Consider the following 25,060-nt stretch of genomic DNA (forward strand, 5'->3'; position numbering starts at 1 on the left):
GGGGGGGGAGGGGAGTCAAACAGAGTGATGTGGTAAGTGGAAGTGCATACATGCTCATGTTTTCATCCACCCAGTCAGTCTATATCTTTTGGTTAGTGCATTTAATCCATTTACATTTAAGGTAATTATTGATATGTATATTACCATTTTGGTTTGGGTTTATTTACTGTAGGTCTTTTCATTCTCTTGTGTTTCCTGCCTTGAGAAGTTCCTTTAGCATTTGTTGTAAAGCTGGTTTGGTGGTGCTGCATTCTCTTAACTTTTGCTTGTCTGGAAAGCTTTTAATTTCTCCATCGTATCTGAAGGAGAGTCTTGCTGGGTAGAGTGTTCTTGGTTGTAGGTTTTTCCCTTTCATCACTTTTAATATAATCATGCTCCCTTCTGGCTTTTAGAGTATCAACTGATAGCCTGATGGGAGTTCCCTTGTGTGTTATTTGCCACTTTTATTATGACAAATATGTTATGTCGTATGTTATTTGTTGTTTTTTCCTTGTTGCTTTTAATATTTTATCTCTGTCTTAAATTTTGTCAGTTTGATTACTATATGTCTTGGTATGTTCCTCCTTGGGTTTATCCTTCCTGGGACTTTCTGTGATCCCTGGACTTGGTTGGCTATTTCCTTTCCCATGTTCAGGAATTTTTCAGCTATTATTGCTTCAAATATTTTCTCAGGCCCTTTCTCTCTCTGTTCTCCTTCTGGGACTCCTATAATGCAAATGTTGATGCATTTAATGTTGTTCCAGAGGTCTCTTAGGCTGTCTACATTTCTTGTCATTATTTTTTTTTCTATATTCTGTTCTGTGGCAGTGATTTCTACCATTCTGTCCTCCAGGTCATTTATCCATGCTTCTGCCTAAGTTATTCTGCTATTGACTCCTTCTAGTGTTATTTGTCTCTATTTTGTTGCTGTTGTTGTTGTTGTTCTTTAGTTCTTCTAGGTCTTTGGTAAACATTTCTTGCATCATCTCAATCTTGCCTCCATTCTTTTTTGGAGACCCTGAATCATCTTCACTATCATTATTCTAAGAGATGGCAAGAATACACAGAAGAACTGTACAAAAAAGATCTTCATGACCCAGATAATCATGATGGTGTGATCACTGACCTAGAGCCAGACATCCTGGAATGCGAAGTCAAGTGGGCCTTAGAAAGCATCACTATGAACAAAGCTAGTGGAGGTGATGGAATTCCACTTGAGCTATTCCAAATCCTGAAAGATGATGCTGTGAAAGTGCTGCACTCAATATGCCAGCAAATTTGGAAAACTCAGCAGTGGCCACAGGACTGGAAAAGGTCAGTTTTCATTCCAATCCCAAAGAAAGGCAATGCCAAAGAATGCTCAAACTACCACACAATTGCACTCATCTCACATGCTAGTAAAGTAATACTCAAAATTCTCCAAGCCAGGCTTCAGCAATAATGTGAACCGTGAACTTCCTGATGTTCAAGCTGGTTTTAGAAAAGGCAGAGGAACCAGAGATCAAATTGCCAACATCCGCTGGATCATGGAAAAAGCAAGAGAGTTCCAGAAAAACATCTATTTCTGCTTTATTGACTATGCCAAAGCCTTTGACTGTGTGGATGACAATAAACTGTGGACAATTCTGAAAGAGATGGGAATACCAGACCACCTGATCTGCCTCTTGAGAAATTTGTATGCAGGTCAGGAAGCAACAGTTAGAACTGGACATGGAGCAACAGACTGGTTCCAAATAGGAAAAGGAGTACGTCAAGGCTGTATATTGTCACCCTGTTTATTTAACTTATATGCAGAGTACATCATGAGAAACGCTGGACTGGAAGAAACACAAACTGGAATCAAGGTTGCCGGGAGAAATATCAATAACCTCAGATATGCAGATGACACCACCCTTATGGCAGAAAGTGAAGAGGAACTCAAAAGCCTCTTGATGAAAGTGAAAGAGGAGAGTGAAAAAGTTGGCTTAAAGCTCAACATTCAGAAAATGAAGATCATGGCATCCGGTCCCACCACTTCATGGGAAATAGATGGGGAAACAGTGGAAACAGTGTCAGACTTTATTTTTCTGGGCTCCAAAATCACTACAGATGGTGACTGCAGTCATGAAATGAAAAGACGCTTACTCCTTGGAAGGAAAGTTATGACCAACCTAGATAGCATATTCAAAAGCAGAGACATTACTTTGCCAACAAAGGTTCTTCTAGTCAAGGCTATGGTTTTTCCTGTGGTCATGTATGGATGTGAGAGTTGGACTGTGAAGAAGGCTGAGCACCGAAGAATTGATGCTTTTGAACTGTGGTGTTGGAGAAGACTCTTGAGAGTCCTTTGGACTGCAAGGAGATCCAACCAGTCCATCCTGAAGGAGATCAGCTCTGGGATTTCTTTGGAAGGAATGATGCTAAAGCTGAAACTCCAGTACTTTGGCCACCTCATGCGAAGAGTTGACTCATTGGAAAAGACTCTGATGCTGGGAGGGATTGGGGGCAGGAGGAGAAGGGGACGACAGAGGATGAGATGGCTGGATGGCATAACTGACTCGATGGACATGAGTCTCAGTGAACTCCAGGAGTTGGTGATGGACAGGGAAGCCTGGCGTGCTGCAATTCATGGGGCCACAAAGAGTCAGACACGACTGAGCGACTGACTGATCTGATCTGATCATTATTCTGAATTCTTTTTCTGGAAGGTTGCCTATCTCCACTTCATTTAGTTGTTTTTCTGGGGTTTTATCTTGTTCCCTCATCTGGGACCTAACTTTCTGCTTTTTCACCATGATTAACTTTGTGTAATTTGGTTTTTGTTTTAGCTGCTGTGATACTTGTGCTTCTTCTGTCTTCCCTCTGATGGATGAAACTAAGAGGCTTGTATAAGCTTCTTGATGGGAGGGACTGGTGATGGGGAAAACTGGGTCTTGCTCTGGTGGGCAAGGCCTTGCTTAATAAAGCATTATTCCAATTATCTGCTCATGGGTGGGGCTGATAGTTGTTTGGCCTGAGGTGACCCAGCCCTGGGATCTACAGGCTCTGCAGTAGAGTTAATGGCAAACTCGAAGAGGGTTTACTCCAAAGGGGAACTTTCAGTGCTTCCGTCCCTGTGGTGAGCCCCTGCTGACCGCACCTCCACAGGAGGCCCCCCAACACTAGCGGTAGTTTAGGTTCAGCCTCCTGTGGGGTCACTGCTCCTCTCCTCTGAGTCTTGGTACATGCAAAATTTTGTTTGTGCCCTCCAAGACTGGAGCCTCTGTTTCCCTCAGTCCTCTGGAAGGCCTATAATCAAGTCCTGCCAGCCCTGAAGGCCAGATTCCCTGGGTATTCCCAGTCCCTTTGCTGTGTCCCAGACTGGGAATCCTGCCATGGGTTTCAGAACATTCACAGCAGTGTGAGAATTTCTTTGGTAGTTTTGTTCTCCAGTCTGTGGGTCACCCACCCGGTGGGTATGAAATTTGATTTTATTGTGATTGCACCCCTCCTACCATCTCGCTGCAGCTTCTTCTTTGTCTTTGGATGTGGGGTATTTTTTTGGTGGGTTCCAGGGTCCTCCTGTCATGGTTGTCCAACAGCTAGTTGCAATTTTGGTGCTTTCGCAGGAGGACATGAGGGCAAGCCCTTCTACTCTGCCATCTTGAAGCAGAAGCCTTGAAGTGTTTCTTGTATCTACTTTTAGTTACTGTTGCATTCCTGCTCTGGGAAAATATTCCTACTCACTCCAGTGTTTTTTTTTTTTTTTAATCTTCAAGGTTCCTGAGGACTCTAGGTCTAAAACTAGAGAGCCTTTAAGTCCCAGTAGCCTCTCCTGACTATTTATAGGGGCATTGCTTGAAACCAGTGCAAATGCAGGCTCACAGCTGAAAGGGTTGCTGTTTAGTAGTCATTCTGATCACTGGCTGCTGTTTTGTGATTTCTGTCTATTAACATCGCCTTTGAATTGAAGGTCACAGTTTTATTTGTTGTGGTGCTTCAGCCAAAAGAAAACAGCTTAGTTCTATTTTGTTCCAAGGAACTAATATTCTAGCATGCTTGATTCCTCCTGATTGGATTTCAGCCTAATTGGAATGGCTCTGGCTGGGGAAAAGAATTTATTTAATCTTCTTAGGTTTTTTTGGAATATGCCATTTTATCTCTATCCCTTTGTGCCACTCAAAGAATTTAAGCTGTTTATGTTGCCATGCCATTAGCCAGAGATCAGTTTAGGAGAATCCTTTGGCATGAGGCATTGCGTTTGGAGTATTCTATTTGTCCATTGTTGAATGCGACAGGCACATCAATGTGGTTTGCATTATATTTTTAAAATGACAGTGGTTGGTTAACAGTGCACTCCTAATATTCTGAGTTCCATTAGAGATGGATATATTGAAAGATGTTCTATTAAAAAAAAAATGAAGTCTGAAAAGATTACAGGTTGTGATGATTACTATCAAAAGGATGAGAGAGCCTGTGGTTTTTGAGTGGTGACAAGCAGATGTGTCCAACTAATTCTGTATGGAAATACCAGCAGAGCAAATTACTCATGAAAAGTCTGTTCATAGGAACTAATTGAATGCCATGTCCAGTTTAATAGTGAAAATGGAGTGCAGCCAAAACCAGTGGAGAGAGGTGATGAACAGACATTTGAACTCTCTCACTTGTGTGACTTCTACAGAAGGTTCACAGGGCTGAGAGACACATCACCTCAGTCCAAAACCCTCGGACAGATGTGGAAAAATAAAGGAGCCCATGAAGGAGAAGCTCCGAAGAGACCACTTGGATTTGCAGTAACGTCATTCTACAAGAGGTCTGGGAATCAATGGCTGAATCTTTAAGCTGTGCCACTGCTTTCCAGAAATGCCCATAGCCTTGCAGGTCTGGTCAGTCTGTTGTGAAGCTTTGTCCTTTTCATCCTGATAAACCTTCAGTATTCAGTCTACACAGGTGTTCCATTTATCAGCCGTGTGCCTAGATTGCTAAGTGAGTTAGTAACTGACTGAGTTAGTTATTGCCTAAGTGATTAAGCCATTTTGGTAATGACGGATCATATATCTAAATTCAATTAAAATGAGGAACATGTCATAAAAAGTTGTTTCACGTAGGAAGATCTACCAATATATTTTAAACAAGAGTTCCTCTTTCACAGTTTATACAGTTTTAAATGGCTGAAAAAAGACATGCCCGACTGTGGTTACTTCATAATTAGTGCTAGTTGACCCCAGGTAGGCACCCTACTTGCTGTTACCTGAATGAACCAGCTGATAATTACCTTTTATTTCTAAAAGTGGAATTTATCTATCAAAATTCATATTTATTTATTGAAGAATAGTTGATTTGCAATGTGTTAGTTTCAGGTGTACAGCAAAGTGATATATATATATATAAATAATAAATAATATATATATATAATATATAATATATATATATAATGCCCAATGGCATTAATGGTAAAGAACCTGCCTGCCAATGCAGGAGATGCAGGAGACCCAGGTTTGATCCCTGGGTCAGGAAGATCCCCTGGAGGAGGGCATGACAACCCACTCCAGTATTCTCGCCTGGAGAATCCCGTGAACAGAGGAGCCTGGTGAGCTACAGTCTATGGGGTTAGCGAAGAGTCAGACACAACTAAAGCGACTAAGCACACACACACACACACACACACACACACACACACACAGAAAAACTCAAATGAACATTTTGGCCAACCCAATATATTCTTTTTCAGATTGTTTTCCCTTATGTGAAGTGAAAGTGAAAGTGAAAGTTGCTCAGTCGTGTCCGAATCTTTGCGACCCCAAGGACTGTATAGTCCATGGAATTCTCTAGGCCAGAATACTGGAGTGGGTAGCCTTTCCCTTCTCCAGGGGATCTTCCCAACCCAGGGATCAAACCCAGGTCTCCCACACTGCAGGCAGAGTCTTTACCAGCTGAGCCACAAGGGAAGCCCATTTTCCCTTATAGGTTATTACAAAATGTTGAGTGTAGTTCCATAGGCTATAGTAGGGCCTTGTTAAGAAATACACTTTAAATATAAAGACATAAAAGGGTTTAAAGTAATACCATGTAAACATGTATCATCCTAATACTAATCCAAGCAAAGCTGGACTGTATTCTTTTAGGTAGCATATAACTGAATCTTGGTCTTTTACCCAATTTACATCTACCTTTTAATTGCGGTGTTTCTTGTGGAGTTGCTAAGTCATGTCCGACTCTTTTGTGAACCCATGGACTGTAGCCTGCCAGGCTTCTCTGTCAATGGGGTTTTCTAGGCAAGAATCCTGGAGCAGGTTGTCATTTCCTACTTCAGAGGATCAAACCAGGGTCTCCTGTGTCACCTGCATTGGCAGGTAGGTTCTTTACCACTGAGCCACCAGGGAAGCCCAATTGGGGGTGTTTAGATGCTTTAATATAAAAGTGAAATTTTAAACATAGTTAGTTTATGTTTAAAGCAATACATGATCATTGTAAAAAAGCATCTAGTAAGTTCAGAAATATAAATTTAGAAAATCATCTTTATTCTCAAGATGCACAGACAGCTATCCACTCTTAATATTTTGGGGTGTGTTCTCTTCAACTTTTTTCATTGTTCTGCCTTTCTTCTCTTGTCACTTCTTTCGGGTTCTCTGTTTTGCAGCTATTTGGAAATGAATGTTCCTCCATCTTGGAAATGCTTTCAGCTCCTGTCTTGTAATAAGTAGCTGGCGTGTTAGGTGGGGCAGGACAGTAGGCAGTGGCGGCTGGGAGGTGGTGGTGCCACGTGGGAGAGGAGGCAGTGGCGGCTGGGAGGTGGTGGTGCCACGTGGGAGAGGAGGCAGTGGCGGCTGGGAGGTGGTGGTGCCACATGGGAGAGGAGGCAGTGGCAGCAGAGGTGTTGGAAGTGGTTGGAATCCTGGGGGGACCTGGCTCTTACAAAGATACGGACAACAGAGTTGCCGGTAGAAATTCAGCCACCGCAAATTCTGATCAATGAACTTGGAGCACACAGAGGCAGTGGTCCAGTTTTCAATAGCATCTGTGGAAACATACTTAGAGACAATTTTTATAATTATGAATATCTTGGGCTTTTATAAAAAGTAACCAAAATTCAGTTGGTCAGTTACTTGCCTAGGGCATTTGGTAATTGACATTTGGTGAAAGAAATATTTTCTTGGGAATTTAGTTTTGAGAGTTGAGGCAAAGAATATTTTGGAGGGACCCATAACCAAGCCTTCCTTTGGCAAACTCACGATTTTGAAAAATTCTTTATGTTTTGTGTTGTGTCTGAATATTGCAACTTGAAGCATGGTTTGCAGACCAAAGGACAGCATTTGTATGCACACTCCTACACACACACACACACACACACACACTTGCTAGTCTAATGACACGTCCCAGACCTGGGGAAGAACCTGGAAGTTTCATTACTTTTGCTGTTTTGATCGCTCACAATTGATTTTGCCTGGTAAATTCTTGCTGAGGAAGAACAGATGCTTCAAACCAAATATTCTATGAAAATACTTCAGAGAGAATCAACAAATATTTATTAAGAGCAAGGTGATAGGCTAAATGCTGAGTAAGCAAATACCATGGTTAAATCATTGCTTGTCTTCTGAAATTTTTGTATCTCCCCAAATGTTTGTTTTTCCTTTTATACCACAACCGAAATAATTTCTTAGTCTTCTTTCCACACATTGGTGAGCTTAAAAATATAACATTTCTGGAAATCCTCTTTGGGATACACTGAAAAGATCTATGACCCAGGGAGACCAGGCTTACCTTAAGCAGTTTAGCATTAAGAATTGGAGGAAGCCGATCTCCATTTTTTATGCAGAAATCAAAGAGTAGGATAAGAAACCAGTAGGCTTTCAAAAAATAGAATACTTTCCTAAATACTAAACAGCTCAAGATTTTACAGCTGATTTTTTAAGAAGTGAAACTGAGAAAAGGTCACCTGTAATTGCATGACTGATTGCCAAAATCCTTAGTTCCTCCCAGATTTTAAAAAAAAACATATTTATAAATAATTATGGACCCTGTGCTGTGTTGTGCTAAGTTGCTTCAGTCGTGTCCAGCTCTTTGCAATTCCATGGACTGTAGGCCATCAGGCTCCTCTGTCCATGGGATTTTCCAGGTAAGAATACTGGAGTGGGTTGCCATGCTGTCTTCCAGGGGATCTTCCTGACCCAGGGATCGAACCCGTGTCTCTTAATGGCTCCTGCATTGGCAGGTGGGTTCTTTACCGCTAGTACCACATGGGAAGCCCCGTGCTTGTAATTTTGTATCTTGTTTTTCTTGTGTAATATTAAAATGCTCTCTCACAGATTTTCTAATTGTTTTTCTACATAGCATTCCATATGAGTGGCTAAATACCGTAATTTATTTAAACATTCCCCTAGAATTGGATCTGGGAGAAGGCAATGGCACCCCACCCCAGTACTCTTGCCTGGAAAATCCCATGGATGCAGGAGCCTGGTAAGCTGCAGCCCATGGGGTCGCTAGAGTCGGACACAACTGAGCAACTTCACTTTTACTTTTCACTTTTCACTTTCATGCTTTGGACAAGGAAATGGCAACCCACTCCAGTGTTCTTGCCTGGAGAATCCCAGGGACGGGGACGGGAAGCCTGGTGGGCGGCCTGCCGTCTATGGGTCGCACAGAGTCGGACACGACTGAAGCGACCTAGCAGTAGCAGCAGAATTGGATCTGAGTCTGTTTCCACTTCTGCCAGTTTTTTTTTGTTGTTTTTTTTTTTGGTTTGTTTTGGCTCCTGAATGCTTCCTGTGAGTAAAACGGGCTAGGTGAAAGATGAGTTGATAGAATCGTTTGCGTTTGCATAACGTATGTATATATGTTAGTTGTTCAGTTGTGTTTGACTCTTTGTCACCCCATAGGCTGTAGCCTGTTAGGCTGCTCTGTCCATGGAATTCACCAGGCTTGAATACTGGAGTAAATAGCTGTTCCCTTCTCTAGGGGGTCTTCCCAACCCAGGGATCAAACCCAGGTCTCCTGCATTGCAGGCAGATTCTTTACCATCTGAACCACCAGAGAAGCAACCCGTATAACGCATCCTGGTGTGTATTTCAGGATATGGTCTACACTGTAGGATGTGATCTTCCCTGTAGAACAGGTTTTGGAGTCAGACAGACCTTGGTTTTATTTCTAAATCCATATAGTGGTACAACTAACCCAGAAAAAAATCTCTTAAACTTTCCATGAGCCTCAGTCTTTTGATCTACAAAATGGGAACAACCACGGCCCCTCATGAGGTCGCTGTGAGGATAGCCAGGCACTTGGCACTAGCAGTGTGCACAGACTGGTTGTTGTTTTTCCATGTTTACAGCATTCTTCATGCAAATGTAGACATTCATTTATTTACAAATGAATAAGTACCTAGTACCTTTGCCTAGTACCTACTGTGAGCCTAGTGCTGAACTGGGTATTGGCAGGGATGATTAGGACTCAGCTCTGCCCGGTGGCTGCCACTGCCTCTAGGGACCCACACAGGTGAATAGACAGACAGCATCTCTGTGTGATGGGGGAAACTGTGGGTGCTGGTACAGTTTTGGGGGTGGCTCTTGGGAAGTCTAATAGCAAAAGCCTAGAGTTTGCCACCAAAAGAGTCAAGGTTCACTTTCTGAAAAGTGAAAGTGAAAGTCACTCAGTTGTGTCTGACTCTTTGCGACTCCATGGACTATACAGTCCATGGAATTCTCCAGGCCAGAATACTGGTGTGGGCAGCCTTTCCCTTCACCGGGGGATCTTCCCAACCCAGGGATTGAACCCAGGTCTCTGTATTACAGGTGGATTCTTTACCAGCTGAGCCACAAGGGAAGCCCAGGTCTTGGGCAAATGACTTAAAGTCTCTGCATCTTAGGTTCTGCAATTGGATTCCTGCTATAGAAGTCCTGTGAAGCTCAGAAATAATGGATATGTGGTGCCGGGCATGTAATAGATACTCAGAAAGGATTATTATGCTTGAAGGCTTCAGTGCCCCAGGAGTGGCTGATTTTTATGATAATGAGTCCAGCAGATTCCAATACATTGAAATGTCAGAGGCTGTCTCCGGTCAGTCTGAAATACATTTTATCACAGTCTTATTCTTTGTAAACTGGTCATCTCACATGGTGTGTATGGTAATGTGGAATTGTTATACTATTCAGCTCTCAATGAATAGCATTTTTTGGCTATTATGTAAAAACCAAGGCAGAATGACTTAGGAAGACATTGATTGCTTCTTAACTTTAAAGGGCCTCCTTAGAACGTAGAATGGCTGCACGGCCAAGAAAGGGGTTTACACCATCTCTTCTGGCATCTCATAGACGGAACACAGCAGTAGGAATTGAGTCTGTTTAGCAGGATGCCTTTAGGTGTGGAGATTTCTTACTGCTCTGTAAATGGTTGTTTGCTTATTTATTCATAGATGTAGAAATTACTTTTCTTTCATCCTGTTTCCATCTTGTAGCCCAAGAAACAGGTGCTCAGGGCTAATGTGCCAAGGAATAACAGATGAGTGCTGCCCCTCAATTAAACATTAATAAATATGTTGTAGCAACATCAAAATAAGTATTTGCTTGATCCAAATTGGAATGAGATGTCGGTTAGCATTTTTATTGCTGAGGTCCTATAAATAGTGTATTAGATTCATAAATTAAATACATTGTATCATTGAGAACATATTATGCATCATTTTGCTTACTGCTTGGTAATATCTTTTCTGGTTAACGTTGAGTTTGTTTGTTTTTGCTGCTGCTGCTGCTGCTAAGTCGCTTCAGTTGTATCCGACTCTGTGCGACCCCATAGACGGCAGCCCACCAGGCTCCCCCATCCCTGGGATTCTCCAGGCAAGAACACTGGAGTGGGTTGCCATTTCCTTCTCCAATGCATGAAAATGAAAAGTGAAAGTGAAGTCGCTCAGTCGTGTCTGACTCCTAGCAACCCCATGGACTGCACCCTACCAGGCCCCTCCGTCCATGGGACTTTCCAGGCAAGAGTACTGGAGTGGGGTGCCATGGCCTTCTCCTGTTTGTTTTTACTACTCCACTGTGCTTACAAAATGCACCCCCAGATTCTAATGTTGTGACTGTTCTCACAGTCAGGCAACCGCATTTACTCAGCACCTGCTGTATGCAATACTCTCTAAAACTCTGGCTTTCAGACTTGAGCTTCAAACTGCAATCAGATGAACAATATGTGCAGAAAGCTGGCAGAGGTGTACAAGAAAGAAAAGCCAGAGACAGTGAGTGATGTTTCCTCAACCGCTCGCCAAACGGAATGATAGAAGAGATTTTCTTAAAGACGGAGCAGAATTCAGACAAATGATGTCAGGTCACAAATCCCCTATTTAGTTGTGCGGCAGTTGTCTGCTTGTAGGTTTTGTTTTTTATTTAGGTTTTAAATTAAAAATTTTAAACAAAATTTACTTATTTGATTGTGCTGTGCTTTAGTTGCAGCATGTGGGATCTTTGATCTTCGTTGCCACATGTGAGATCTATAGCTGCAGGTATGTTTCCTGGCCAGGGATCAAACCTAGGCCCCCTGCATTGGAAGCATGAAGTCTGAGATACAGGGCCACCAGGGAAGTCGCTATTTATAAGTTTTAGAAAGAATTTATTTGGAAATAATTCCCCAGTTACAGAAGTTGCAAGTACAGTACAAAGAGCTCTCATCTCTCCCTCCTTCTGGGTCCCCCGCTGGATGCGTGTATCCCTTGCTTGAGAGTCAACTGCGGACGCAGTACCTCGGCAGTCCTACGTACCCCACACACATCCCCAAACAAAGATCCTGTCACAGCCCCCACCCTGCAACTGTCTCAGTCAGTCGAGGAGTCAACACTGACCCACCGTTCCTGTCCGGTCCTCAGACTGTTCACACATCACCAACTGGGATCCAGCTCTGGGCGTTTATCCTCCTTGGACTAGAACACATGTTGCACGTGGTCGTCATGTTCCCTCAGTCTCCTCCTGTGTGGAACCATCCCTCAGTACTCGGTCCTACGTCCTTGAGAGTTTTAAGGCATGTTGCATGTGGTCATCATGTTCCCCCAGTCCCCTCCTATGTGGAACCATCCCTCAGTACTCGGTCATATGTCCTTGAGAGTTTTAAGGCATGCAAGACCTTACGTTTTGTTGGTTGACTTCCAACGTGGGTCCATCTTCAACAGGTTTCCTCGTGACTGGACTCAGGCGGTGCAGCCCTGACAGAGACGTGATGGAAACGTGGGACAGGGACTGTGCACTTCTTGGTGAATCTTAGCGTGTATCTCAACAGGCAGACTCCTCTGGCCACTGCTGATGCTAGCCTTGACCATCTGGTTATACCCGTGGCTCCCGGGCTTCTCAGCATGCATTTACCATTTGTCCTCTGAAAACTGATTAAATGCTAAGATTACACTTTTGCCCTGCACCTTACCAAAGAGCCATTCCTTTTTAGCAGTTGGCAATCTGTTGGCATAGATGCAATTGCAAGATTCCTGTTCTATTCAGTGGGTGGTACTTCATTCACAGCATTATTTGTTCGATTCATGAACTATTCTAGATTTGCCTTGTGCTGTGTGTGTGCTAAGTCACTTTACTCGTGTCCGACTCTTTGTGACTCCATGGACCATAGCCCGCCAGACTCCTCTGTCCATGGAATTCTCCAGGCATGAATACTGGAATGGGTTGCCATTTCCTTTTTCAGGGGATTTTCCCAACCCAGGGATGGAACCTGCGTCTCTTCTGTCTCCTGCATCGGCAGGCGGGTTCTTTACTGCTAGAGCCACTTATGGGAGCTCATTCAATGTACTTCTTGTCTTCAGTTGATACATCCCCATCAGTGTTTAGCTTGTCCTTATTATTTGTACAACAAGATATTCCAGACTCATTTTGAACCGGCCCTGCCTCAGACTTAGAATCAGCCAGTCTTACAAGGCCCCCCAGGCCTCCTTTCAAGGAGGGTGGTGTTTAGAAACCAGGATCTGTGTGCCCACTGTTACTGGGGTATTGTGTCTAGGCTTTCTCAGTGGATGAAGATAGAAAATATCTGTAAACACAGTCACATATAAATGGATATTTCCATAATTATCTATGTCTGTGTTAAAGATGGTGCTAGTGGTAAAGAATGCACCTGACAATGGAGGAGATATAAGCGATGCGGGTTCAGCCCCTGGGTCGGGAAGATCCTCTGGACAAGGAAATGGCAACTTACTCCAGTATTCCTGCCTGGAGAATTCGATGGACAGAACAGCCTGGTGGGCTACAGTCTATGGGATTGCAAAGAGTCAGACATGACTGAATGCACATGCGCGTGCACACACACACAAACACACATCAGTTCTTCCAATTCTAATATAACAATCCTAAGTTCTTTCTGCCCTAATCTCTTTCCGTAATTGTAAGAATATCCTCTCATACTGAAACATCTGGCTCTCTTTACGCTCCATGCATTCACTTACTTGTTTCATTGGTTTATTTCTCAGTGTGACCTGCCTCCCACCCATCTGGCTGTCCCCGCAGTATGCTGTACCCTCAGGCACTGGTGGGCGCATTACCAGCCGGGCCCCCCAGACCTCTGTGTGGCTCCCCGAGGCCCTGCCCCCTGCACCCTAAGTGCTGGCAGGCACACACGGCTATGTGCTCCTTCACGTGCCCCCTTTCCCAGTGGGACAGCCGGCTTCCCCTCCTCACGGGCAGACAAGACAAGGCCTGTTTGTGGTTTTGGCCCCCTGTCCCCAGTCACCGGGTCCCTGAACAACCAGGACTGTGTCTTGCTCATCCTGGCAACCCTACAGCCAAAGAATGTTCAGTTACCAGAATATTTGTTAATGGAATGAATACATGAAATAACAAATAAGCATGTTATCGAAAGTGAAAAATGCTATTTCCAGTCATTTTCAAACACTCCTCTATCCCTCCCATTTTTCCACACCATCTACATGGGTAGATAAAGCGGGCCACTCTGGCTGAAGCGTCCCCTCCCCACTTTGAAGCATATGATGGAATGATTGTTTGCATCCCCCGGATTCATATGTTGAAACCCCAAATCCTGATATGGCGGTGTTTGGAGCTGGGGCCTTTGGGGTGGTCAGATCATGAGGGTGGAGCCCAGTGCATGGGATCAGTGCCCTTGCAGGAAGAAGCTGGCTGACTCTCTTTTGGACCTGTGAGGTCGTGCGTGGCAACAGTCTGCCCCCAATGCCCAAGGAGAGCCCCTCACAGGGCCCGATGTGGCCTCGGTGATACCAGACCTCCAGCCTCAGAGCTGAGACAACATGTCTGTTGTGAGCTGACCACCAGTACATCTCTTTGCTGTTTAATCCCAATTGTGACTTCTTTAGACCCCTGAGGAGAACTTCTTCCTATTTAGTGGATGAAACTCTGAGACTTAAATGGGGAAGTGACCTGTCGGACACCGAAAACTCCACCAGCATTGAAGTTGGTGATGGAACTCAGGTGTTTCTTATTTTTTATGCACTAAAATTTTTTAATTGAGGTAAAATATATAATCATGTAATAAGGTGCATGCTAAGTCGGTTCAGTTGTGTCCATCTCTTTGTGACCCCATGGATTGTAGCCCAGCAGGCTCTTCTGTCCATGGGATTCTCCAGGCAAGAATACTGGAGTAGGTTGCCATGCTGTCCTCCAGCAAATGTTCCTGACCCAACGATTGAGCCCACGTTTCTTATGTCTCCTGCATTGGCAGGTGGGTTCTTTACCATTAGCGCCACTTGGGAAGGCCAGTAATGTAATAAGGTGCATAAAGCTGTATTGTACAGTGTGAATCTCAGTCAATTTTTATGTATGTGTGCCCTCTGTAACCACCGTCTAGAATGGGATACAGCGTATTTCCAACACTCAGTGAGACTCCCTCATCCTCATTTCCCAAACAATATCTTTACCTCCCCCACAATAAACATTATTCTGACCTCTATCACCATAGTTTGGTTTTGCCTGTTTCTGAACTTTCTATAAATGGGATTGTACAGTGTGTGTATGAGAGTCATCCATGTTGTTCTTCATGTAGCCGTAGTTAGTTCAGTTTTTACTGCTGTGTAGTTTATTTATCTGTGGTCCTTTTGAGTTATTTTGAGTTTTGAACCATTATAAATAAATGTATGACTGTTGTCATATGTCTTGTCATATGTCTTGTTTGATGGAAGTGTTTTGGATATATCCCTAGGAGTGGAATTACTGGATCATGGGATATAGTGTATACATGCAGTTACTGCCAAATAGTTTTCCAAAATGGTTATACCAGCTTGGTGCCCTGATTCTTAGTGTTTAGATTCTGTGTTCTTTTCAAGAAGTGTTGCCACTGCATCACTGTGGGGCAGAGTGCAATGGAGGAGGAGTGAGCTAGGCTAGACAGCATGCCTGTGGCCCCCAACACCAGGCATAGACATTTGGCCTCTGTCCTGGAGGCCAGGCAAGTCCTCCGGGATTTGGAGAACATCTTGTGATAACGTGTGACAGTCTCTGAATTCCTATGCCCATTCACTGGCTCATGAGCTGCTCATACCTGAGTGTCGTGAGGGGAGCCCTGTCAGTGATGTGCAGAGATGAAACGGTGGAGATGTGAGCTCCTGGGTGGAAAGTAACTCAGCTACAGAAGTGGTGAGACTTGGGCTGGACCAGATGCAGAGCAAATGGAGAGGGTGTGAGTGTGGGGAAACCATAGGGAGGATCACCAGAACCTGGAGTTACAGGAAGAAGCCAAGTCAGAGAATGCACAACTGCAGGCCCAGATGGTGCCTTTGGAAGGAGGAGTAGAATCTTGGAGGCAGGCAGTAGATTTTAGATTTGGTGACTTCCCTGGTGGCTCAGATGGTAAAGCGTCTGTCTACAATGTGGGAGACCTGGGTTTGATCCCTGGGTTGGGAAGTTCCCTGGAGAAGGAAATGGCAACCCACTCCAGTACTCTTGCCTAGAAAATCCCATGGGCGGAGGGGCCTAGTGTCCATGGGATCACACAGAGTTAGACACGACTGAGAGACTTCACTATGTTTTTATACTCATCCAGCAGCAAAAGAGAGCTTCCCTGGTAGTGCTAGTGGTAAAGAACCTGCCTGCCAGTGCAAGAGACAGGAGACGTGGATTCGATTCGATCCCTGGGTCAGGAAGTTCCCCTGGAGTACAGCATGGCAACCCACTCCAGTCTTCTTGCCTGGAGAATCCCGTGGACAGAGGAGCCTGACAGGTTGCAGTCCGTGGCCTCTGTCCATGGGGTTCTAAGAGTCAGACAGGACTTAGCAACTAAACAGCAACAATCACTTTTTTTTCTTTTGGTTTCCACTTATAAATGACATCATAATGATATTTGTCTTTCTCTGTCTGACAATTAATTAGTATGCTAATCTTTAGATCCATCCATGTTGCCGCAAATGACACTATTTCATTCCTTTTTATGGATGAGTAATGTTCCATTGTATATATGTACCACATCTTCTTTATCCATTCATCTGTGGATGGACATTTAGGTTGCTTCCATGTCTTGGCTGCTGTTAATAGTGCTGCTATGAACATAGGGGTGCATGTATCTTTTTGAATTATGGTTTCTTTTGGATATACACCTAGGAGGGGGATTTCTGGGTCACATGGTAGCTCTATTTTTAGTTTTTAAAAACCTCAATACTGTTTTCCATAGTCGCTGCATCAATTTACATTTCTACCAACAGTGTAGGAGGGTTCCCTTTTCCCTACACCCTCTCCAGCATTTATTGTTTGTAGACTTTTTGATGATGGCCATTCTGACCGGTGTGAGATGATCTAGTTAGTGCACTTTCTAAAGTCATAAAATAGAAATAATTTAAAGTAAGTGGCAGCATTGAACATAGCTAATCACAGTTATTTCCTAGGATAATCACAATTAGTTTTCCTTTGGCATTTATTGTGAATCTGATTTTTGGAAGCCAGTTTCCCATTTCTAGTGTTTGCTTCTGCTAGGCCAGCTAGGGCTCTCTGTGGACTTCTCATGTGGCAGCGGAAGGGTGAAATTTACAATGCAGTGACCAGTGGAGGGAGCCCAGCCTGGGTCTCTAACTTTCTTGTGGACTCTTGAAGGCCAGGATGCGGTAGTGTAACTAATAACAGCCAATCCTTTTGGACACATGCCAGGCGCCAGGCATGGTGCTAAATGCTTTGTGTGGATTATCTCATTTAATCCTCAGAAGACCTTGCCATGTGTAGACTATTATTAGGCCTGTTTCTGCAGATTAGGAAATGGAAGCTTAGAAAGGTTAAGTTATTTGAAGGTCAGGCAGCTAGAAATGGCAGAATTGAGGTGCCAACTCAGTTTGCTACTAATCTCTATGTAATAACATCTTGACACATCTTTATCACTGCATCAGGATTGCATCAGTATGCTATTTTAAAGCATATAAGGTATTACGTGCTTGCTTTTCACTGAAGTTTTGGTTTTATACAGCAAGCTGCTGCTGCTGCTTGCTAAGTCGATTCAGTTGTGTCCGACTCTGTGTGACCCCATAGACGGCAGCCCACCAGGCTCCGCCGTCCCTGAAATTCTCCAGGCAAAAACATTGGAGTGGGTTGCCATTTCCTTCTCCAATGCACGAAAGTGAAAAGTGAAAGTGAAGTTGCTCAGTTGTGTTCGACTCTTAGCGACCCCATGGACTGCAGCCCACCAGGCTCCTCCGTCCATGGGATTTTCCAGGCAAGAGTACTGGAGTGGGTTGCCATTGCCTTCTCCCTTATACAGCTAGAAGTAAGTCAATAACTAAATAATAAAGCAAATAAATTAATAAAAATGTAAACATTAATTAAAATAAAGTATTTTAAAAGAATGAAGCCTGGTGTTAGAGAATGGGTCGAGCCGGGTAACTTTGGGCCAATCCTAGTATACCTGTCAGCCAGAATCCACCGTGTGTTGTAAGTATGGTGTCTGAATTAGTCCCACCGTCCTTCTGAAGAAGGTGGCACAGACTAAGAGCCCTGGCAGTACCTGTACTTGATCTCCAACAGGATGTAGATGACCTTTTCCAGTGTCGCTAGAATGAATTCTTGGCAAATTCTCTCAGCAAGTTTCTGGCTATTAGTCCCAAGGTCTGCAGCAAATTGATGGGAAGATCTTGCCATTGACACTCCCAGAGACTTGGGGCTGCTCCCCATGACACCTGGGCCCTCGTCTCCTCCAAGTACGTGTTGCTGCCCAAGAGGGGTGCGCTGGGATTAGCACTGACCTCTGCTGGTGTAGGATAAAAAGTGTGTTCAAAGAGCTTTCAAAATAGCAAGCTTGTTGAAACAGTGTTTCCATTTAAAATTGAGCCTTATAGAAATGGCTCACTTGGAAAATGAACTGTAGGGCCCTAGAAATGTAAACATATATTGTGAGCTAGGGCTTCACTGGTGGCTCAGTGATAAAGAATCCACCTGCCAATTCAGGAGACGTGGGTTCAATCCCTGGGTTGGGATGATCCCCTGGAGAAGGAAAGGGCTACTCACTCCAGTATTCTGGCCTGGAGAATCCCATGGACAGAGGAGGCTGGAGGGCTACAGTTCATGGGGTCACAAAGAGTTGGACATGACTGAGTGACTAAACAACAGCAACAATAGTAAAAGAGTATCTTTGAAGAACTTGCCTTTAAATTTTGGGGCTTCCCAGGTGGTGCTAGTGGTAAAGAATCCTCCTGCCCATGCAGGAGATGTAAGAGACCCAGCTTCAGTCTCTGGGTTGGGAAGATGCCCTGGAGTAGGAAATGGTAACCCATTCTAATATTCTTGCTTGAAAAATTCCATGGACAGAGGAGCCTTTGGGGCTATAGTCCACGGGGCCACAAAGAGTCGGACATGACCGACTGACTTAGCGCACTCTGTGATCTAGGCCAGAGCCTCTGGAACATGCTCTCATGGCACACGTAGTAGAGGATGTGTGTGTGCTAAGTCGCTTCAGTCGTGTCCGACTTTGTGCAATCCTATGGACTGTAGCCCGCCAGGCTCCTCTGTCCGTAGGATTCTCTGGGCAAGAATACTGGAGTGGGTTGCCATTTCCTCCTCCAGTGGATCTTTCCGATGCAGAAATTGAGCCCGTGTCTCTTACGTCTCCTGAATTGGCAGGCAGGTTCTTTACCACTCGTGCCACCTGGGAAGCCCCGATAGTAAAGGGTAGTATTTGCGTTGCACACCGGGGCCAGCAGGTGGCGCTCGTGGCTGGAGGTGGCTGCCTGGGATCTCCGGGGCCCCAGAGCCCATCTACTACCAGGGGGCGGAGGGGATCAAGGTCCTTCCCACCGGTCAAGGACCAACAGAAGGGAAGCTCTGACTGATATATTTTTAACTCCAGTCCTTGCATTTCTAAAAAAAAAATAGCTTTATGGGAAACTTTCCAGTTCTTGAGGTATTTGATTATGAGGGTAAGTTCTTAGTTAATGGGATTCCAATTTCTGCAGCTTATTTTCTTTGAAGAAAATAATGTCTCGCAGTGATTACTGTTTATGCCTTCTCATAGGAGACTTAATGTCTTTGAAAAAATAATAAGAGCCATACTCTGAACAGAAGTGGATCTCTGCTCATCTGTAGCATGACCGAGTTTGAGCATCACTTGAGTGACTTTGGTAACTGTGAGTAAGTCTCACTTGATGAACAGTGTCTAAGGAAACATTCTCAAAATCAACACTTGGGCACTGATCTTTTTCAACTGGTTTTACAGAACTCATCAAAATTAGCAGGTTTTCTCCTAAGTGATCATCATGGTGTTAAAAATAATTCGTGTGAGGTATGGGCTTCCCAGATGGTGCAGTGGTAAAGAACCTACCTGCCAATGCAGGAGATGCAAAATGCAGATTCGATCCCTGGGTCAGGAAGATCCCTTGGAGTAGGAAATGACAACCCACTCCAGTATTCTTGCCTGGAGAATCCCATGGACAGAGGAGCCTGGCGGGTTACAGTCCATGGCGTCACCAAGGGTCGGACACGACTGACTGATATGCACAGTATGAGGCATGCTCCTGTGTGATGGTCATAATGATGATCATCATATAAATACATGCACTATAACCTCTGAGACTTAGAAGAATGAAAGCTAAGGGGGCTGTATTTTCAATAAAAAGACAGAAGATACTTAAAAAACATCAACCTAGAGATGAAGAGTGCTGACCTAGAAACAAGTGACCTTTCTATTATGTCACTGAGGTGACCATTGGCGGGGGGTGGAGCCAGGGACCTTGGATTGTCTATTTTGAGTCGCATGTTTCTTTCTTTCTCTCTCATCCTTTTGGGTTTCCAGCCGAGATGATCCAACAAAGATTAGAAGCCCTGGAGAAGGAGAGAAGCAGCCTGCACTTTCAGCTTCCTTCTCAACAGCCCACCCTCAGCGGCCTCCTGGGCCACCTGGGGGCCCAGGCCCAGGCTTCCCTGCTCTGGGCAGCTCAGAGGTAAGCGCTCTCCCGGGGTCCTCTTCCCTTCTCCCCACTCCTGAGTGGGGAAGAACACGTAGGAGCCTAGCCCAGGAGACCCTCCCTTCTGTTGGTTGGGCCGGGGTGGGGGTGGAGTGGGGTTCCTTCCAGAGGGAGAGACCTCTGTGGGTCACATGCCCCGAGAAGCCCTTCTGATCAGTGGCAGGAGGGCCCCTTAACCCGCACGGACCCGGCTAGGCACTAAGCTCCCTAGGGGAGCCCACCTCCTGAGCAGGTGGGGTGGATTTCCTCTGGTCAAGGGCGGCTGTAAGATCGCAGGCAGTCCCCTCTGACTGAAGGATGAAAATGCATCCTCCTCCTGAGTCCACCTCTAGGGCATCTTCTGCTGTTTCCTCTACCCAAGGGTCTCCCAGGACCAGGACTAGATGGAGCGCAGTTGCTATTCTAACTGGGTGGATCTCAGGCCCGGCTGCCCGTTTGAGTCACCTGGAGGGGTTTTAAATGTCTGGCTTCTACCCTAGAGCAGCATCTACCCCAGGCTGTCTGGGGCTGCGGCCCAGGCGTTGGCCTGTTGGAACGTCTGTAAGCGGTTGTTCTCCTCTGTCTGCTGGTGACCTCTCTCTTCGGGCTTTAAAGACTTGGGAGGAAGGGGTGGTGATGAATGTGATTAGCCGAGTCACAGCATAGGTCTGCTTCTGCTTGGGTACAAGCATGGCCACGGCAATTATTTTATTTCCAGCTTCCACTTGGCTCTGACAGTTACAAGCCTGCGCGACCCAGTTCTCACTCAGTTCGGTTGATCTTAGCGGCTCCCTACAGCCTGCCTTGCAGTGAGGCTGGTTATTTTCTCGCTTGCTTGTCCTGCAGTTTTGCAGGAAGCATAGAGCAGTGTGTGTGGTCGCTGGTAGCTGCTTCCTTACACATGCTTGTGGAGTGAACTTCTACCTCTTAAGGGACAGGTGAACCTCACCTCCTGTTTTTATTTTTATTTTCGTCTGCCACTGAGGTATCAGCTTGTTTCCTGTCCCTTTCTCGCACGGGACTGTCCCAACTTGACTTTCTACTTAATTCCTTCTTTCTTTTGATCCTTGGGGTTATTTCTGGTCCTCCGCCCCAGTCGTGGGCCATTTGTAGCCTCTGCCAATGTGTTGTGTCTCTATTCATTTAAAAAACACTTGTGTAAGAGTTACTGAGTGCGTTAAGTAGCTCAGTTTTTAAATTTCCTTTGTGATAAAATGATCGTAGCATAAAATTTACTATTTCAACCATTTGTGAGTATACAGCTTAGTGGCATTAAGTACATTCACATTGTTGTGCAAACGTCACCGCCATCCATCTCCAGAACTTCTTCATCTTCTCAAACTGAAGCCCCGTCCTCATTAAACACTAACACCCCATCCTCTTACAGTGCTGGTAGGAATGTAAATTGGTGCAGCCGCTGTGGAAAATAGCGTGGAGGCGCCTTAAAAAACTGAAACTGCAGCTAAGCTAATTGCAGGTAGGATCCTGCAATCCCACTCCTGGGCATACATCTGAAGAAAACTCTAAAGATACAAGCACCCAGTTCATAGCATCACTGTTTACAATGGCCAAGACATGGAGGCAGCCTAAGTGTCCATCAACAGATGAGTGGGTAAAGAAGTGGTGGTGTATATATACACAATGAAATACTACTCAGCCATAAAAAGGAATGAAACAATGTCATTTGCAGCAACATACATGGACCTAGAGATTATCGTACTAAGTGAAGTACGTCAGATAAAGGCAGAGAATGACAAATATCATATAGTATCACTTATATGTGGAATCTAATATATGATACAAATGAACTTATTTCCAAAACAGAAATAGACTCACAGACTTAGAAGACAAACTTATGGTTACCAAAGGGGAAGGTGAGGAGAGGGATAAATTAGGAGTTTGGGATTAGCAGATACACACCACTATATATAAAATAAACAACAAGGTCCTACTGCAAAGCACAGGGAAGTATATTAAATATCTTATAATGAACTATAATAGAAAAGAGTATGAAAAAGAATATATATCTATACCTGTACATATCTGAATCACTTTGCTATACACCAGATACTAACACAGCAACTGAATCACTTTGCTGTACACCAGAAACTAACATAGCATTGTAAATAAACTATACTTCAATTAATAAAAAACCTCTCACTCCATTGTCCCCTACCCCCTCCCCCCCCCACCCCAGCCCGTGGCAACCACCATCCTGCTTTCTGTCTCTGTGAATTTGACTAGTTTGGGTTCCTCACATGAGTGGAATCATGTGGTATTTGTCCTTTTGTGATGGCTTATTTCACTTAGCCAAGATTTGTGTATGTTGTGGCAGGTATCAGAATTTCCTTCCTTTTGAAGGTTGAGTCATGTTCCATTGTATCATGTACTCTATTTTGCCTAACTATTCATCTTTTGATGAACAGGAAGTAATTTACTGAGTCCTCAAGACAATTCTAGGGGATGGTAGAGTTTGTATATTGCTATCAATATGGAGACCTACATCGCCATCTGCATCCATGTCTGTATTTAGAGTTGAGGAAACCAGGTACAGGAGGGCTCTGGGGACTTGTGTCAGACCCTGCATGTGAGCACAGAGCCTGGGCACAAACCTGGCATCTGGCTTGAGTCCCAGTGGGGAACTCGCTCCCTGTGGGCTCTAAGTCAGAACTGGCCCCTGCTCTCCAGTGGTCATCTCTTTATCTGCACATGATGGATAGAGAGTGTGGCTTGGTTATGGTCTTGGAATCTAAACTATGCTACAGATGAACTTACTTCCAGCACAGAAACAGACTCACAGACTTAGAAGACAAACTTATGGCTATTAAAGGGGAAGGTGGGGAGAGGGATAAATTAGGAGTCTGGGATTAGCAGAAACACACCACTATATATAAAATAGGTAAACAACAATGTCCTAATACATAGCACAGGGAATTGTATTCGATATCTTGTAATGAACTATAATGGAAAAGAATATGAAAAAGCATATATAAGTGCATATATAAAAATATATATCTGAATCACTTTGCCCTACACCAGAAACTAACGCAGCATCTGAGTCACTTCACTGTATGCCAGAAACTAACAAAGCATTGTAAATAAACTATACTTCAATTTAAAAAAACCTCACTAACTCCATTGTCCCCATGAGTGTCTCATAGGGCACTGTGAACTAAAAGGCAGAGCCCTATATTCTCAGGTTATATCACCTGACATGTTTCATATTTGATTGTTCGTGACCCATAAAGATAGCATGTTCATGTCACTCAACTTAATACGTCCTTTACAAAAAGATGTATATTATAGTGAAGTCGCTCAGTCGTGTCTGACTCTCTGCGACCCCGTGGACTGCAGCCACCACGCTCCTCCGTCCATGGGATTTTCCAGGCAAGAGTACTGAAGTGGGGTGCCTTCTCCAGAGGATCTTCCTGACCCAGGGATCGAACCCGGGTCTCCCGCATTGTAAGCAGATGCTTTACCGTCTGAGCCATCAGGGAAGTCCGAAAAGATATTGTTAACCATTTGTGAAGCTCATAGAAACCCTTGGCGTGCCTTGTTAACCCTGTTGCCTTTGCCCTCATGAACTACCTGGATGCTGTGTTTTTAGTTCCTGCTCACTTTTTGAGCCCACTGGGATTCGATTTCTACCTCTAGCGCTACCGCCTGGCAAGGAGGAGGCTCACAGTACCTTGAAGAACCTTGGACTAGAGTTCAGGAAACCTGCGTTTGATCCTGTCTTTTCCACTAACAAGCTCTATGTGACCTGATGTGGTTTCCTACCTTCTCCGCACTTCACTCCCCTCATCAGAAAAAGGGGGAGGGGTTAATTAGATCACTGTTTCCCAAACTTCAGTTATTTAAGTATTATCTTGGCTAAATCCACCTGTCCTATAATTAGAAAATAATGCCTCAAAATCAACTCCTATCTTATCTGTTTCTATTGCATGTTAACAAAATTACATAGTCATTAATAGTTTAAGAAATTGTGTCTCGGTGTGCCGACACACGCAGCCTGTGACGTTTGTCATCGGCGGGATTATCTGGATCTGGCAGGTTTTCTCTGGACCAGGGGCTTTGGCTGCAGTTCTCACAGAGGCCACCAGGGGCATGTGCTGTCCGGCTGGAGCTTGCGCAGCCACAGGCCAGGGGCTCTCTGAGCCCAGGGGGAAGCAGAATGCTTTCCAATTATTTCCTGAAGAAATAAAACAGTGGTATTGACATGGAAAAATTTCAATACCGATTAGTAACACAAATAAGTGCCTCTTTACCTTGCTGAGATCAAGGATTTCCTAGAAAAGCTAATGAAAACGATGGGTTTCTTCCATCACAAAACCACATATGTACAAACGTATGGACGATTGCATACAGACAGTTGCATGCAGATCTTCTCAGCTTATTCATTTCCTCTCTGGGAGGAGGAGCTTTGGGTCTCTAGTTAAGAAAATTTGGTTTAGAATAAGATCTGAGGAAATGTACCCAAGTACACTCAGCTACTTCATATCTTAATTTTCCCTGTTTAATTCAACTTTTTAAAAAGGTGTGTTTAATTCCCTGAGCTTTTCATCCCGAGTCACACTCTGTTTGTCCAGCTCCTTCCAGCATCCCAGAGAGTGTTAGCTGTCACCGCAGGGGTTAACTGGGCTCCTCTAAAGCAGATAGGGTACTCAGATGGGTTAGCATCTGTCTCTTTCTGTCTTTGGTTCCGCACCGCTCTGTAATGTAACTGGTTCACTGGGGTGTCTCTGCTCAGCAGGGGTACAAAGGCATCGTGGT

General features: G+C 44.4%; 1 protein-coding gene across 6 annotated transcripts in view; it reads left to right on the top strand.

Annotated features, from left to right (window-relative positions):
- Positions 1 to 25,060, top strand: part of DISC1 (DISC1 scaffold protein) — a 412,213-nt gene that overhangs the window by 118,143 nt on the left and 269,010 nt on the right. For all 6 annotated transcript variants that reach the window (XM_025284501.2, XM_044942012.1, XM_044942013.1 and 3 more), the window contains exon 4: positions 20,137 to 20,284. In XM_025284501.2, coding sequence (XP_025140286.2) covers positions 20,137 to 20,284 — 148 coding nt within the window. The remainder of the gene's footprint in view (positions 1 to 20,136; positions 20,285 to 25,060) is intronic.

Source organism: Bubalus bubalis, chromosome 4 (assembly GCF_019923935.1).
Source record: "Bubalus bubalis isolate 160015118507 breed Murrah chromosome 4, NDDB_SH_1, whole genome shotgun sequence".
Taxonomy (NCBI): domain Eukaryota; kingdom Metazoa; phylum Chordata; class Mammalia; order Artiodactyla; family Bovidae; genus Bubalus; species Bubalus bubalis.